This window comes from Chrysoperla carnea, chromosome 2 (genome assembly GCF_905475395.1).
Source record: "Chrysoperla carnea chromosome 2, inChrCarn1.1, whole genome shotgun sequence".
Lineage (NCBI taxonomy): Eukaryota > Metazoa > Arthropoda > Insecta > Neuroptera > Chrysopidae > Chrysoperla > Chrysoperla carnea.
The window spans coordinates 95,750,093-95,765,059 of NC_058338.1; the positions used below are offsets into that span (position 1 = coordinate 95,750,093).

At 32.0% G+C, this 14,967-nt stretch overlaps 1 protein-coding gene across 1 annotated transcript; it reads right to left on the reverse strand.

Annotated features, from left to right (window-relative positions):
- Positions 1 to 7,915: 7,915 nt before the first annotated feature.
- LOC123293081 (gastrula zinc finger protein XlCGF71.1-like) lies at positions 7,916 to 9,127 on the reverse strand. The gene is made up of 3 exons (XM_044873797.1): positions 9,002 to 9,127; positions 8,537 to 8,842; positions 7,916 to 8,200 (listed from the first exon to the last, which is right to left on the reverse strand). The coding sequence occupies exons 1-3, from the start codon at positions 9,125 to 9,127 to the stop codon at positions 7,922 to 7,924; spliced, it is 711 nt and encodes a 236-aa protein (XP_044729732.1). The 3' UTR covers positions 7,916 to 7,921.
- Positions 9,128 to 14,967: the final 5,840 nt, after the last annotated feature.

Consider the following 14,967-nt stretch of genomic DNA (forward strand, 5'->3'; position numbering starts at 1 on the left):
AATTTTTATGAGACAACCTGATGGTTACATGAATTCTGAAAATAAAAATAAGGTTCTTAAACTAAATAAGGCCATCTATGGACTTAAGCAGTCATCTAGGGTCTGGTACAAAAAGGTCGAAAGTGTTTTGACTAATTTGAATTACAAAAAATCAAAATACGAACCCTGTGTATTTGTCAAACATAATGCAAAATTGTTAACAGTAATTTGTTTGTATGTTGACGATTTTTTTATTTTTTCAAACGATATTTCAGAGACGAATGATGTCAAACAAAAATTAGCAATAAATTTTCAGTTGAAAGATTTAGGTACAGCCAAGCAAATTCTGGGAATGAATGTTTGTGTAAATGAATCTAAGAATGTCATAACTTTAGATCAAAAAGGTTATATAGATTCTTTACTATTAAAATTCAATATGGCAGAATGCAAAACTGTAGAAACTCCAATGGAGAAAAACCTGAAACTAGAAGGGGTTAAAAATAGTAATTTTTCAGCTCCGTATCAACAATTAATCGGAGGTTTAATGTATCTGGCAGTGATGACACGTCCAGACATTTCGTATAGTGTTAGTTTTCTCAGTCAATTTAATAATTGTTATGACAAATATCATTGGAATAATTTGAAAAGACTTCTAAAGTATTTAAAGAAAACAAGGGATTACTGTTTAACTTTTAAGGGAGGTTCAACAGGTTTAAGGGGTTTTGTTGTATACATACCTCATTGATATGTATACGTCATCAAATAAAGAATCTTTTTTTTAGTTTAACATAGGTGGCGGCGTGTGCACGGCCGGAGAATCATTAGCAACTGACATGACATTGTAAAGTCATTAGTGTAATTTTTAATAATGTAAACTGTTCTAATAAATCATATAATAACTAAAATATAATTCATTATTTAATAAATAAAACATGGCGCAGTCGTAACCGATGTGAACCAACATAAAAAGTTAGAAAAAAAAAAAAATTAATCAATTTAAAGGTTAGAAAGTGACAAAGTGACATTAAAAAATGGAGGGATTCAACAAACCGAACGAGTTAGAAATGATGGGAAATGTTAAGAAAAATTTTGAATGGTTCAGCCAAGAAATTGGTATATATTTCAGTGCTACAGAAACTGACCTTAAGCCAAAGAAGGTCCAAGTCGCGCGTTTGCTGAATCTTATGGGTCAAGAAGCACTTAAGGTGTATAATGTGCTGGATATCAGCAAAGATGCAGAAGCCACAGTGGCGCAAATTTTAGAGGCATTCCAAACATACTGCTCTCCAAAGAAAAATTTAACAATGGAGCATTTTAAGTTTTTTAAGTATGTTCAAAGTGAAAACCAGACATTTAATGAGTACTACACCGAACTAAAATTTTTAATAAGTTCGTGCGAATTCGGGGAGGTAGAAAATTCAATTCTACGTTCACAAATTATATTAGGGCTTAAAAATAAGGATCTCCAAGAAAAGCTATTGAGAGATGATCCTCAACTTGCAAAGATTATAGAGTGTTGTCAATCAGCAGAGATTGTGGAAAAGGCTAGACGAGAGCTGGAGCTCACTTCGATAGGTGAAAAACCAGAAATAAATGTAATTCAACAAAGGCAGATCACCCGGAGAGGGCCAAATGTTCAAAAGCCCTCATCTTCGAATTCTGAGTCAGCTAGGAAATACAAATATAATCAGTATAATAAGACTCATGCGAATGTTGAAATGGAAGGTCGTAGGTGCTGGAAGTGTGACCGTAATCACAAATTTGGAGAATGTCCTGCCTTTGGGAACGAGTGTACATCCTGTGGAGGAAAAAACCACTTTGCAGTTTGTTGTGGAAAATCTCAAAGACAATTGAACAGTAAAAACCATTCCGTGTATACACTTCGTGAAGATAATGACGAGCTTGCAGATGAATTTAACATAAGTAATAAAATAAGTAAGGTAGTTGCTAGTGTGCAAAAGGAATGGATTAAAGTTATAAAAATAAATGGAACAAATGTTAAACTAAAATTAGATACTGGGGCGCATACGAATGTTATTAACTTAAACATTTATCGGAGTTTAAAAACTCAGCCAAAATTGGAAAAGACAAATCTAACACTAGAATCATATGGGGGGTACAAAATTTGTCCGGTTGGAATTTGTTCCCTAAATTGTGAAGCCAACGGGATGATGTTAATGATTGAGTTCGTAATTGTGCAAGAATCCCAATGTCAAGCCATATTAGGACTAGAAGCATGTGCAGGGCTTAAGCTAATTAAGCGCATTGATAATATAGCTCAATCTATGTTAAAAGATAAAAAGGATTTCATCCATTTGAATAGGCATCAATTTTCAGGTGTGGGATGTTTTCCAGATAAGTATAAAATTAGCTTGAAACCAAATGCCATCCCAAAGACAAATCCTTGTCGTAGGGTACACCTGGCCTTAATGGGTCGACTTAAAACAGCACTTCAGAAAATGGTAGAAAATCAAATAATTGAACCTGTTCCTGACAATAAACTGAATGAATGGGTTAGTAATATTGTGATCGTTGAAAAATCTGATTCGTCTCTCCGAATTTGTTTGGATCCTCAGAATTTAAATAAGTATATTCTAAGGAACTACTATCATATCCCAACTTTAGACGAAATTAAAGCTCAATTAGCCCACAAAAACTATTACACTGTCTTAGACCTGTAAAACGGATTTTATCATGTCCAACTAGACGATGAATCGAGTAAGTTGTGCACCTTTAGCACTCCGTATGGATTATATAGTTTTAAAAGACTTCCGTTTGGAATAAGTTCGGCTCCAGAAATATTTCAGAAAATAAACATGAAATATTTTGGAGATATTGAGGGGCTCATAATATATTTTGACGATTTCTTTATATTTCACGAAACAAAGGAGGGTCATGATCAAATTTTAGCTGAGGTCCTAAGAAGAGCCAATATTTATAATGTGAAATTCAATCATGAAAAAGTCCAACTTTGTCAGCAAGAGGTAAAGTTTCTGGGTCTAAATTTCAATAAGGATGGAGTGTCGGTTGACAAAACTAGAATTGAATCGATTATGAATTTAAATATTCCCAAAAATCGGAAAGAATTAATGCAAATAATGGGTATGGTAAACTATTTACGAGACTTTATACCAAACCTTTCGGAGTTACAGGGACCTTTGAGAACATTATTAAAAAAGGATAGTGACTGGAATTGGTTCGAAACTCATTCAGAGGTTTTAAATAAAATTAAAAAGTTGATATGCGGTGCTCCCATCCTTGCTAATTTTGACCCCACCAAGGAGGTTGTGATACAATGTGATAGTAGTAAAGATGCAATAGGCTACTGTTTGCTTCAAAACAAAAAACCAGTTGCGTTCGGCTCTAGGTCGCTTACAGAGACCGAACAAAATTATGCGCAAATAGAGAAATAACTGCTTGCTGTATCTTTTGCATGTGAGAAAAATCGTATATATATTTATGGTAGACATGTAATGATCCATTCTGATCATCAACCTTTAGTATCTCTGATGCGGAAAAATTTATCAGATATAAAGAACAACCGACTTAAGCGATTAAAATTAAAACTCTTAGAGTATGATATAGATGTCCAATATTTGCCAGGTAAATTTATGTACATAGCCGATCTTCTCTCCCGCAATTTTATACCAAAACGAGTAAACGATGACCCAGCCATGAAAGATGTCATTCATACAATAAACTATACAATCTCGTTTACGGACCCTAATTTGAAAGAATGTCAAGAAAAAACTCGCGTAGATCAAATCCTGCAACAAATTATCGAATTCTACAGAGTTGGGTGGCCAGTTAAAATGACTGAAGGTAATGAGCTCAGTCATTATTTTAAGTTAAGGAATGAAATAAGTGTTGATCAGGGGTTAGTTTACCTTAATAACAGACTTGTTGTTCCAAAATCATTAAGAATAAAATATCTAGGCTTGCTGCATGAAACACACTTAGGAATTACTAAAACTAAACTTAAAGCAAGCAAATTCCTATATTGGCCGGGAATGATGTCAGACATCCAAAATAAAATTTCATCCTGCCTCACCTGTCTTCGATTTAGTACTTTTAATAAAAAAGATACGTTAATTCAACGTGAAATACCTGAATATCCATTCCAAAGGATTGCTATTGATATAGCAACACTAGGTAACTCAGACTATCTTATTATAGAAGATTACTTTTCAAAATGGCTGGAAGTAGAAAAAATTAAGGACAAAACTAGCTTGACCGTCATTAATGTTTTAAAGAGTTTTTTCTGTAAGTTTGGCATTCCAGAAATCATTTTCTCTGATAATATGCCATTTAATAGTTTTCAATACAAAGCCCTTGCCAATAATTGGAATTTTCAAATAATAACGAGCAGTCCTCACTATGCTCAAAGCAATGGCTTAGCCGAGAAAGGTGTGGGTATAGCAAAGCAAATGCTTAAAAAATGCATCTATGCACAAGCAGATTACGAATTATATCTACTAAATTATAGAACTTCCCCAATCCCAAGTCTTGGTGTCTCTCCAGCTCAAATAGTCTTTAATAGAGAAATTAGGACAGAAGTTCCGACTATGCCTAAATCATTTCAACCAAATATCCCGGAATTTACTGAACGAGCTGATATCGCCCGCAGCAAGCAGAAACATTATTATAATAGATCAGCTAAAATAAATGAACAGTTATTTAACCCTGGGGAAAAAATAATGTCATGGAACTTGTTAGAAAAAATTTGGGAAAAAGCAGTTATAGTACAAAATTAAATGAATATCCAAGGTCCTATCTTATCAGAAGTCAGGGTGGGAGAAATCTGCGCAGAAACATAAAGTTTTTAAAAAAATGTGGGGCTGATTTTGACACTAACTTTAATGCTTTTAGATATGATAAAGTTGCAACAAGGGAAGAAGGCATTGAGCAAATAGTTAGAGAACAACCCAACCAGATAGAACCAGTAGAAACCACAGGTGGCGGCGTGTGCACGGCCGGAGAATCATTAGCAACTGACATGACATTGTAAAGTCATTAGTGTAATTTTTAATAATGTAAACTGTTCTAATAAATCATATAATAACTAAAATATAATTCATTATTTAATAAATAAAACAGGTTTCGTAGATGCAGATTGGGGAAACGATGTATGTGATAGGAGGTCGTATACCGGGTTTTGTTTTACGTTTTCCAATTCTTTGATTTCATGGGAAAGTAAAAAACAAAAGACAGTCGCCCTTTCAAGTACAGAAGCTGAATATATGGCCTTGGGAGAAGCATCAAAGGAGGCAATTTATTTAAAAAATTTGTTAAGGGAATTAACTGGCTCTCTCGATTGTGTGTCTTTATATAGTGATAGCCAAAGTGCATTAAAATTGACAGTGAATCCGATGTTTCACAAACGTACAAAGCACATCGATATAGGGTATCAGTTTATTCGCGAAACAGTCGAAAAAGGTCTTATAAATGTTCAATACTTAGAATCAAATGAAATGCCAGCAGATATTTTTACAAAAGCTCTGGGTGGTAACAAACATTATAAGTTCATGAATAGTTTGGGTTTAGATTTAGTTAACTTAGATTTAATCAAAATTGTAAAATGAATGTAAAACATTTTAAATAGTGGGAGTGTTGGATTGATTTAAAATGTTGCGCCATATATGTGTAATATAATAAGTGTCGCCAAGTATATGTATAATACTGTAATATAATAAATAAAAAAGAAATAGTTGTTTCCGTATTCTCAACATAGATACACGTGTTATTTTTAATCATTCTCTGCAAAAGATAGTAATAAATTTAACAATACTGTTATAGTCATATGAAGATTATCGACATTTTTTTAAACTAAGTATTTTCTATGTTGCCCTCAATAAGATGACCTAAAAATTTGCATGCATGTTCAAAATGATGTTACAAAGGGCTAAAAACTTAAATTTTGTAAATTATAATAAAAAAAAAATTACAAATTTATGTAACGTTCCTATGTGAGGTTATTATTTTTTGTTAATATTTTAAATTCGTGTTTATAAAATGTGAAAACCAAACTCTTTAGCCCTTCTAAATACAATTTGTAATATGAATAAGCATTTTTTTATTAAAAATTTATCGAAAACTCGATAGGAACTTCAATAAAAATATAATATTAAAAATTTGGTTCGTGTATTAGGACTATTATGTACTATTAGAAAATTCGTGTATAAAATATTAAAATATTTTTGGTGACAGGAGGATGGCAGTCAACATCTACGTAAAAAAATTTACATTAGGTAAACAGCATACAGATATATGTAATACTCCACATATATGGTAAATAGTCAATTTCCGAAATAAAATAGGTTATAATTATATTTTTCATGGGTTATAATTATATTTTATATTAATAATTGTATATATGTACTCGTAAATTTTAACGATCGGACGCCAATTTACATTTTTATGTAAGTTAAGTTTGCTTAAAATTATTTTTAATTCTATATTAAACTAGGCCAGACCTTAGTTACAAATAAATTTTTTATAAAAATTGATCGGATTCCGACATACATTTTTATATGATATGTAAGTTATAATTTGAGTCAATTTTTACTCAAATTGGGTCAGATCTGTAATTTTCAATTGATCATATAAAATTTCATACGTGAAAACAGTAAGCTGATTTATTTTCCCTAATGTAGGTAGCTTTATATTAAAAATTTGGTTTTTATGGGATTCGTTTTTTATAAAATAGAATTATTTTAAATTTTTTAATTTATGTAGAAATTTATTATTTATTTATTTAAATTTATATGTAAGAGTAGATTATTCGATCGAATGTCGATTTACATTTTTATGTAAGTTATGATTTTAAATCAGACCAGATAAAAATTTTCAGTGTTCGCATCTCTCAAAAACTTTTCTCCCTAAAGCTTCAACCAAAAACCCCTAAAATCCCTACAATTGCTGCGAGATTCCCCTAAAAATAAAAAAAAACATTATTATAAATAAATGATATTAATAAAATAAACAATTAAATATTATTACATTAATTACATAATCATTTATAAATAATTAATCAATAATCAAATACCAAATTGAATTATTTAAATAATATAATTATTCGTTTGATTTTTTAATCTAAGAAAAGTGGATATTCGAAGTTGAACAAAAAATCCCTAAAAATATAACACCTCTAAAAAAATCCCATTTGACTTTTAACCCTTAAATTTGGGGGGGGGGGGCCTAAGTTGGTAACCCTGAAAATTTTGCACAAAATGCTTTCAAAAAGGTTCGTTTCCATAATGTCAAAATGTATGTAGCTTTATATATGTTTTCTTCTCGACGCCAGATGTCAGCAATAGAAAAAAACATGGCCGCGCCCATATGAACAAGAAATATCGTTACCCCTTAATAGTCTAAGCATTCGTCACATAAATGTGAATTAACTTTTTTATTAATGAAATCGAGGCTGGAAAGAAGTAAACTAAGGCATAAAATTTGATAAAATTTTTATATATTTTATAAAATTATGTATTTTATAATAAATATCTGGATGACCGAGCTTTGCTCGGTTATTCGTCAATAGATGTCAGCAAGAGTCATATTTTTCACTTTAGACTACTCAAACGCCTCCTTTTTGTTATGTTATAATTTGCATTGTATTTCATTAACTACGTTATACACCAATAGATGTCTGATGAATTTTTCATGAAAAGACGGATAAAACGACATTTCTGATAAATGAAACCTAGCTAGATCGACTTATCGCCCCAAAAAACCCCTACATACTCATTTTCATGAAAATCGTTGGAGCCATTTCCAAGATCGTTGATATATATATATATATATATATATATATATATATATATATATATATTTATATATATACAAGAATTGCTCGTTTAAATATATAAGATAAGTTCTAAAATAAAATGAAAGATTTACATAAAAAACGTTTTTTTGCTTTATTAATTGGTACAGATCTTGTTCAAGAATTTTCATCAGATATTTCTTCTTTAATTAAGACATTTTCTATTTTAATAATTTCTTCTGGTAATTCTTCTTTAATTCCTGCATGCTCCAATCGAACAGTTTCAGACTTCACATTCAAATGTTTTTTTCGAAAATGACTTCGTTTATGTTTACTTAAATGATGTTTCTGACTAAATTTTTTATCACAAACTTCACAAGAAAAAGGTTTTTCTCCAGTATGAATTCGATTATGAACAACTAAATTGTTATGATTACCAAATTTCTTATCACAAACCTCACATGAAAATGGTTTTTCTCCAGTATGAATGAGTTTATGTTGAGTTAAATTACTTTTCTGAGTAAATTTTTGATCACAAATTTCACATGTAAATGGTTTTTCTCCGGTATGAGTTCGTTTATGTCTATTTAAACTGTTTAGTTGCGTGAATGTTTTATCACAAACTTCACAAGAAAAAGGTTTTTCTCCAGTATGATTTCGTTTATGTCCATTTAAATGATGTTTTTGAATAAATTTTTTACCACAAAATTCACATGAAAATGGTTTTTCCCCGGTATGAATTATTTTATGTTTAATTAAATTATGTTTAGTATTAAATGTCTTATCACAAACTTCACATGTAAAAGGTTTTTCTCCTGTGTGAATACGTTTATGTGTAATTAAATCACTTTTCTGGGTAAATGTCTTTTCACAATCTTCACATGCAAAGGGCCTTTCTCCGGTATGGATTCGTTTATGTCTAGTTAAATTTATTTGTTTTGTAAAACCTTTATTACAAAATTCACAAGAAAAAGGCATTTTTCCTCCGTGAATGAATTTATGTTGAACTAAACCAAACTTTGTAATAAATATTTTATCACAAATTTCACATTCAAAAGTTTTTCTTCCGATGTGAATAAGCTCATGCTTAGTTAAATTCTGTTTAAGAGTAAAAGATTCACCACAAATTTTACATGAAAAATGTTTTTCTTCGATATCAAATTTAATATTTTCATATTCTGTGATTGAGTCATTCAAATGATTTTCTTCCTGTTTAATTTCAACAGGTTCTTCTAATATTTCTTCTTTAATAAATACATTTTCTATTTTAACAGTTTCTTCTGGTATTTCTTCTTTAATTGATACATGTTCTATTTCAACAGGTTCTTCTAATATTTCTTCTTTGATAATAAATTCTTTATTTAATTGTTTTTCAAGTTCCATGTTTTTTTCCTTGATAAATAAATCGCCAAATAAATGTATTTGCAAATTTTCCCAACTGGTTGTGTTTACAATAATTTGACATAAGATACCATTTTGAGGTTATTTTATGGTTAACATTGGTTGCGTTCATAGAAACTAAAAATCGTACAGCCATTAGAGTACAGACACGGTCATATATACAGGTCTGTTAACTTCATATACCATCCCATAGAGTGAAGCGTGATCGATATAGTTGAACCGTAAAGTAGTTCCCACGTGGAACACTGGTGGCGCATGAGTAGCCGTTTGCATTCTCGACCGCGTATGTCAGTTCAATTGCGAAAAGTTCTTTAAATCACCTTTGTTTACTTTTAAAACGAGACCTGTCTTTATTGAAAATGACGAAAAATTGTATTATTTCAACTTGTACGACCGGGTCAAGGAAGGATAAAAGTAAGCCGTCTGTTTTTAAAGTTCTAAGTCGTGCTGAAATTGTCAGATAAATATTACTAAAATTAAGCAATTCAAATTATGTACAATAAGTAAACGCATGCGCGTTATCACCATTATATTATTGGTCCAGTCATTATAGTAAATTCACCTCGGAATTCGAGATACCCAGCTGTAAGTCTGTAAATAGTTGTATATTGACATCCTAAAAGTTGTCTCAAAACCTACATATGGTAGGGTGTAAGCAACTATTAAATTTCAAGGTCAAAGGTCACAAAAATCGGTTTTTTGCGCTTTTTTTGGAAATATCTCATTTCCTATGGGTTTTTTGCTATTTGTATTTATTATCAATATTGTAGAATACAAAATTCTCTACAAATTTTGTTTAAAAAAATTTTTTATACGGTGAACCGTTTTCGAGATAGAGGGCGGAGAGCGCGCGGTCACCGCATCACTTCAGGTCAACCGGTGCTTCCGGTCGAAAACGCGCCATATATAGTTGATGAACTATCAATAAATCAATGATTATAAATATTTGTCAATTTTTATTAACTATTATATTATATTTTATCATTTTCTTCATGCATTAAATCTATATCTAACTGCAATTGAAGAATCAAAGTCTAAAAAAACTGCAGTTATAATAGGACAAGATATTGATTTACTTGTCATTTTAATTGGGCGTACACTGTCTTACGAACAAGAAATTTTCTTTAAAAAAGTTGGGAAAGGAAATGTAAAAACGGAGATATATTCTACTAAAAGTTTTGATAATTATCCTCATTCCAAAAAACATATTTTATTTCTGCACGCATTAAGTGGCTGTGACACAACTTCTGCGCTTTTTAAAAAGGGAAAAAAATCATTTTTAAAAGTTTTTGAGAAACTGACCAATTTGGATGAACTAGCTGCAGCATTTGAGGAAGAAAATTGTTCGGCCCAGAGATTATTAGAGAGTGGAACTCAAACCTTATTGGCAGTCTATAATGCTCCGAAATCTGTGAAAAATCTCGATAATCTTCGTTATACGCATTACGTCAAGTCTACAAAACTTAATAAACCTGTGCAGCTTTCAAATATTCCACCAACAAGTGCAGCTGCTCATCAACATTTCAACCGTGTATATTATCAAGTTCAAACTTGGTTAGGACATGATTTGGAACCCCAGGTATGGGGTTAGGCAATGCGAAATGATTTTCTGGAGCCTATCATGACAATTTTACCACCTGCTCCAGAAGATTTGCTAAATACAATTTTCTGCAACTGCAAAAGTGGTTGTGGTTCGCGATGCGGATGCAGGAAAGCGGGCTTGCAATGCTCTTTAGCTTGTGGCCAATGTAATGGGCAAGCTTGTCTCAATGCTCTACCATATCAGAGCGACATTAACGAAGATGGAACCTTTGATCCCGAAATCATGGAAGAACTTGAGACAAATGTCGTTGAAGACGATAATGAAGACCAGTTTGAAATTTACCAGCAGCCAGAAGACGACGATGAAGAGGAAGAAGATGTTTAAAATTATAAATTGTAGTTTTTGTACCGTTTATTTAATTTTTTTACTTTCAATAAAAAAAAATTTATTCAATGATATTTTTTAATAAAAAGATTAATTCATAATTTATTTGTTTTTTTTTTCATCATGTAAGAAGTTATTAATATTAATTAGGTTAAAATTCAAATATAATTCTTATATTTTCATTAACAATTCTACAATTACATGGGCAGGTAAGTGTTGTTAAATAAATTAATACTGAATAAAAAGTGGATAAGTTAGGAAAAAAATGATAAAATATAATATAATAGTTAATAAAAATTGACAAATATTTATAATCATTGGTTATTGATAGTTCATCAACTATATATGGCGCGTTTTCGACCGGTGGCACCGGTTGACCTGAAGTGATGCGGTGACCGCACGCTCTCCGCCCTCTATCTCGAAAATGGTTCACCGTATAAAAAATTTTTTTAAACAAAATTTGTAAAGAATTTTGTATTCTACAATATTGATAATAAATACAAATAGCAAAAAACCCATAGAAAATGAGATATTTCCAAAAAAAGCGCAAAAACCCGATTTTTGTGACCTTTGACCTTGAAATTTAATAGTTGCTTACACCCTACCATATGTAGGTTTTGAGACAACTTTTAGGGTGTCAATATACAACTATTTACAGACTTACAGCTGGGTATCTCGAATTCCGAGATTCTTACCTAATTTAAGCTTAAATGACTGGTCCATATGTATCACCTTTTGTATGTTTTTTAGTTGTTCTAATAAAATCGTTCATGTTAACACATCTGTCATATTCTCTATATATACCGAATTTATCTTAATAGGTTATGGGCTATAAAAATTTCGGTAATATGTAAAAAGTAAAGTTTTATAAGTGACATAAAACATTAGAAAAACATTAGTTTTATAAGTGATATAAAACATTAGAAAAAACATTGGTTTTATAAGTGACATAAACATTAGAGTGTGTGATAAAAAAAATGGCGATGTCAACTGTACCTTTGCCGGTATTAAAACCTGATAATTTTTCTACTTGGAAGTATAGGCTTCGTTTACTGTTAGAGAAGGAAAAGGTAATCCTTCCAGTTGATATTTCAAACGAAGAAAGAGAAAAATTGAAAGATGACGAATTAATTAAATTTAATACCATGGACAATAAAGCCAAATACATTATTGCACAAACGGTTTCTGATTCATATATTGAGTATATAGAAAACGCGAAATCTGCTCAAGAAATGTTTACAAATCTTGAAGATGTTTTTCATCGAAAAAGTGCTTTGTCAAAGATGTTTATAATGCGTAAAATTCTAAAGTTGAAGTTTGTAGATGGCGAATTACAAGATCATTTCCTGGTATTTGAGCGGCTTATCAAAGAATTGGATGGTGTAAGCAAAACACCCACAGATGATACGGACAAAACGTGTTATTTGCTTTTAACCATGCCCGAAAAATTTGAAAATGTAATTACCTCCATAGAGACTATCATGAACAAAGACAAGACAGTGTATTCTTATGCAGATGTAAAAACAAGGTTATTAGATCAAGAGCTGAAAGAAAAAGAAACACCGTGTACCTCAAGTACAAAAGAATCACATTCTTTTTACACATCTTCCAGCAATAGTGACTATAGAAAAAATTTAGTTTGCCATGGATGTGGTGGTAGAGGTCATTTTAAAAATGAGTGCCCATCATTTAAAAATGACACAATGAAGCGAAACACAACACAAGGAAATCATGGACGAAGTTCTCGCCGTTCTCGTGGTCGACGTGGTGGACGAGGTAGGGGACATACGACACCTACTGAACATAGTGAAAAATCAAACGTCGCAAAAGATGGAAACGTGAATAATGAAGAATTTGACTTCATTGCTTCATGTGACTCGATATTGAATGAAGCTTTAACGTCGAAGCTACAATGCAAGCAGATCAAATTTATTTTAGATAGTGGTGCTACTAATCACTGGATCAGTGGTGACTTCGAGAAATATGTCGAGCGTTTGGAAACTTTACAAAATAAAATGGACATTCTTATTGCTAATGGTGTTGTGATAACAGGTACGCATAGAGGTTATTTGAATGTAAAAGCTCACAATTCTAAGGAAAATAAAAAAGTGGACATAAAGTTGCCTGTTATTGTAGTGCCTAAACTTAAATACAATCTGTTATCTGTTAAAAAGTTAGCAATGAAAGGTTATAATGTAAATTTCAATGTTGGTGGTGAAAGTGCAACCATTTCTAAAAACAACCTAAACATAAAGTGTCAAACTTTAGGAAATTTGTACGTTGCTCACTTTGATTTAAAATCAGATGATTCTTGTTTTATATCTTCAAATAAAGATATCTTATGGCACCAGCGCCTTGGACATTTAAATGCACAAAGTTTAAGACTTTTAAATTTTCCAAATGACTTTGGAGCATGTAGCCCATGCAAACAAGGGAAAGCAAAGAGAAAACCCTTTAATAATGTTCCTTTGCCAAGATCTAAACGTATTGGTGAGCTTACGCATAGTGATATTGCTGGACCCTTTAAAACATTGACATTGAGTGGAGAAAAATACTATCAAACAATTATTGACGATTATTCACACTACTGTCAAGTATTTCTTCTGAAACAGAAAAATGAAGCAGAAACAAATTTGATGAGTTACATTAGGCAATTAAAAGCTCGTGGTTATTATTCTGCTAGGATACGCTCAGATTGTGGAGGTGAATTTTCCTCGCATGTTTATAAAAACTTTTGTAAACAAAAGGGCATAGAGAACGAGTACACATTGCCATATACTCAGCAACAAAATGGGGTCAGCGAAAGAATCAATTTCACTCTAATGAGTAAGGTGAGAACTATGCTTATTGAGACACAGTTACCAAAGCACCTTTGGGGTGAAGCAGTGTGTTGTGCTGCCTACCAGTTAAATCGCTCGCCAACAGTTGCATTACAGAGCAGGTTCCTGCAGAGATATTTCTGGGTAAAGTCAATTACGAGAAGCTGAAAGTTTTTGGCTCGAAGGCTTGGGCACATATATTGCCTGTACCAGCAGACAAGTTGGAAAGGAGAGCTGTTGAGTGTGTAATGGTTGGATATGCCAGAAACGGTTACAGATTGTGGAAACCCAAAACAAATGAGATAATTATTTCTAGGGACGTTACCTTTGATGAAGAAGATTTTGTTTACCACAACCAACCTGAAAATCAGACTTTTACTGAGAATGTACCTCAGTTATATATAGATAATACAGAGACAGCAAAAAGAAATGAAATACCTCAAGAAGAAAAAACGAACGAAGAATGTCAAGTTCAAGATAAGCCACTTCGAAGAAGTACAAGAGAAAAAACTATTCCTAGTAGATTCGAGGATTATGTTGTGTACAATAATAATGAGCCTGCAGATGAGAGCTTTCATAGTAGTGAAGAGGAAGTACACTTAGCTTATTGCTTGATCACAGGTATACCTACATCCTACGAAGATGCTGTCAACTCTGGTGAAGAGTGGAAAGAAGCCATCAAGAAGGAGATAAAAGCTTTAAATGATCATGATACCTGGAAACCAGTCAATCTACCTACGAATGTTAAAGCTATTGATACTCGCTGGGTATTCACTATCAAGTCAGATGGCCTTAAGAAAGCTCGCTTAGTGGCGAAAGGCTTTCAAGAAGAGGTATCTTCAAATATATATGCGCCAGTAGTCCAGATTTCAACGATTAGAATCTTGCTGTCAGTTTCCATGCAGAAAGGATGGAATATTTTCCAATTAGATATACCTTCAGCTTTTTTAAACGGTAAGCTCGATGATGAAGTTTATATCAAGATACCAGAAGGAGTCAAATGCTCATCGAATGCTTTGAAACTAAACAAGAGTTTGTATGGCCTACGTTCTGCTCCAAGGAAGTGGAATGAAGTA